This window comes from Tupaia chinensis, unplaced genomic scaffold, assembly GCF_000334495.1.
Source record: "Tupaia chinensis unplaced genomic scaffold, TupChi_1.0 Scaffold148210_1, whole genome shotgun sequence".
In the NCBI taxonomy this organism is placed as follows: domain Eukaryota; kingdom Metazoa; phylum Chordata; class Mammalia; order Scandentia; family Tupaiidae; genus Tupaia; species Tupaia belangeri.
Genome location: NW_006208060.1, coordinates 1,752,596 through 1,754,245, shown reverse-complemented (window position 1 = coordinate 1,754,245; position 1,650 = coordinate 1,752,596). Strand labels below are relative to the sequence as shown.

General features: G+C 67.0%; 1 protein-coding gene across 1 annotated transcript in view; it reads right to left on the bottom strand.

Moving 5' to 3' along the window:
- Positions 1-1,049: 1,049 nt before the first annotated feature.
- Positions 1,050-1,650, bottom strand: part of NDUFA11 (NADH:ubiquinone oxidoreductase subunit A11) — a 10,249-nt gene continuing 9,648 nt past the window's right edge. Inside the window, exon 4 of the mRNA XM_006170263.3 lies at positions 1,050-1,225. Within this exon, the coding sequence (XP_006170325.1) occupies positions 1,113-1,225 (113 nt within the window). The 3' untranslated portion in view covers positions 1,050-1,112. The remainder of the gene's footprint in view (positions 1,226-1,650) is intronic.

The window sequence follows — 1,650 nt, the reverse complement described above, 5'->3', positions numbered from 1 at the left end:
TGGCCGTCCACCTGGGCTGACCGGCCATTGGGCTGAGTCTGGTGGGCCCTGCCCCCTGCTGGCCGGTGCAGGAACTGCAGGCCCCGGTGTGGGGTCGGATCTCATCCCAGGGGTGTCATTCCCATTAGCCAGGTGAGCAGGCTGAGCTCTGCTATGAGGTTGGGGTCAGTCCGCCTTCCTCGGGGAGTCGCCAGGCCAGACAGGAGTCTGGGTCCATGGCAGGAAGGCGCTCCAGGCAGCATGGGGCAAGGTGGGGCGCCCAGGAGCGGCAGAGGTGCGAGGGAAGGGCGGGTCGCCGTCAGCAGCAGCGCAGCCCTGGCCAGCCTGGCCCTGCACACTCCACGTCACCAGGGGAGCAGAGGAAAGCCAGCCTCGGTTCACCCGCCTTCTCGCCGAGTCTAGACCCCCTCAGGCCAGCCTGGGAGTTTGGACACAGGAGGTGACAGGGCTGTGACCTGCCCTGCCCAGCCCCGTCCCCCTGTGCAGCTCTGCTCCCCGGGGTGGGTGCCAGGGCCGAGATTTATGCCTGCCTGAGCAGCCTGCCCTTCCTCCCCGGCCGCCAGGAAGCTCCAGCCAGTTCCGGAGAAGGAGCAGGGCTTAAATCACCTGCTGACAGGCCACGGGCAAGGACCGAGATGTGCTCCCTGCTGCCAGCTCCTCACCGGGTGGGCTGATGGGGTCGGGTCCCAGCTCCCGCCAGGGTTTCCAGTGATCTGTCAGATGGGGATGAGGCTCCTGGGCCGGGCGGGCCAGACTGTCTGGGCTCTCCGCTCCGACGCCCAGGAATTTGGGACGGGGCCTGTTTTCCACACTCTGCTGGCTTTGGGGCAGGCCCAGACAGCGAGGCCGGGACCTCTCACTGGAGGGCAACCGCAGGCTCCCGCCCTGCCAGGGACTTGAGGCCCGGTGACCACGATGTCACAGCGGCCCTGCAGGAGTGAAAGCCAGAGCCTGGAGGCAGCCAGCCCATGTGCAAGGGCCTTATCTCCTGGAGCCTCCCTTGCTTGCTGGCACGTCCCCGCTGTCACCAAGCCCTCGGGACACTCGCACACACAGAGACATGGTTTATTTCTAGATGCATCTGGACCACGGGCTTCCCGGCAGGTACAGGCTCACACCTTGGGCTCCACAAACACCTTCCAGCCTTCCAGTTGCCCCATCTTGACCAGGGCGGCCGCTGTCCCCATGTACACACAGGCGGTGGCCCCGATCCCCGGGCTGTGAGCTGTGGGGGAACAGGGCGTCAGGTGCGCAGGAGGACATGCCTGGGTCCCTTTGCAGAAGGGTCCTTCGCCTCCCCCGCAATGATGGGGACCCCGTGCTATCCCAGCGCCAGGCCTGGTCACGCATGTGCCCTGAGGTCTGTAAACAAGATTACGGACGGTCCTGGTCGCTGGGGCCTTCCTGCCCGGGACTCAGCCCCGTCACAGTGGAGAACAGGGGCCAAAGCCAGCCTGAGCTGGGCTGCATGGACCTCACCCCGCCTCTAGCCAGTTCCAAGAGGGAGCCGGGGACCGCGGGGCCTCCCCGAGGCCTTGGCGCAAAGGCAGCCCGCCAGGCAGCATGCTCCTTCCTCGGCGTCCGCCCTCTGCCCGCCTGGAACCACCCACCAGGTGACACAGCCCGCTAGACCGTGGCTGGGCTCGTGGC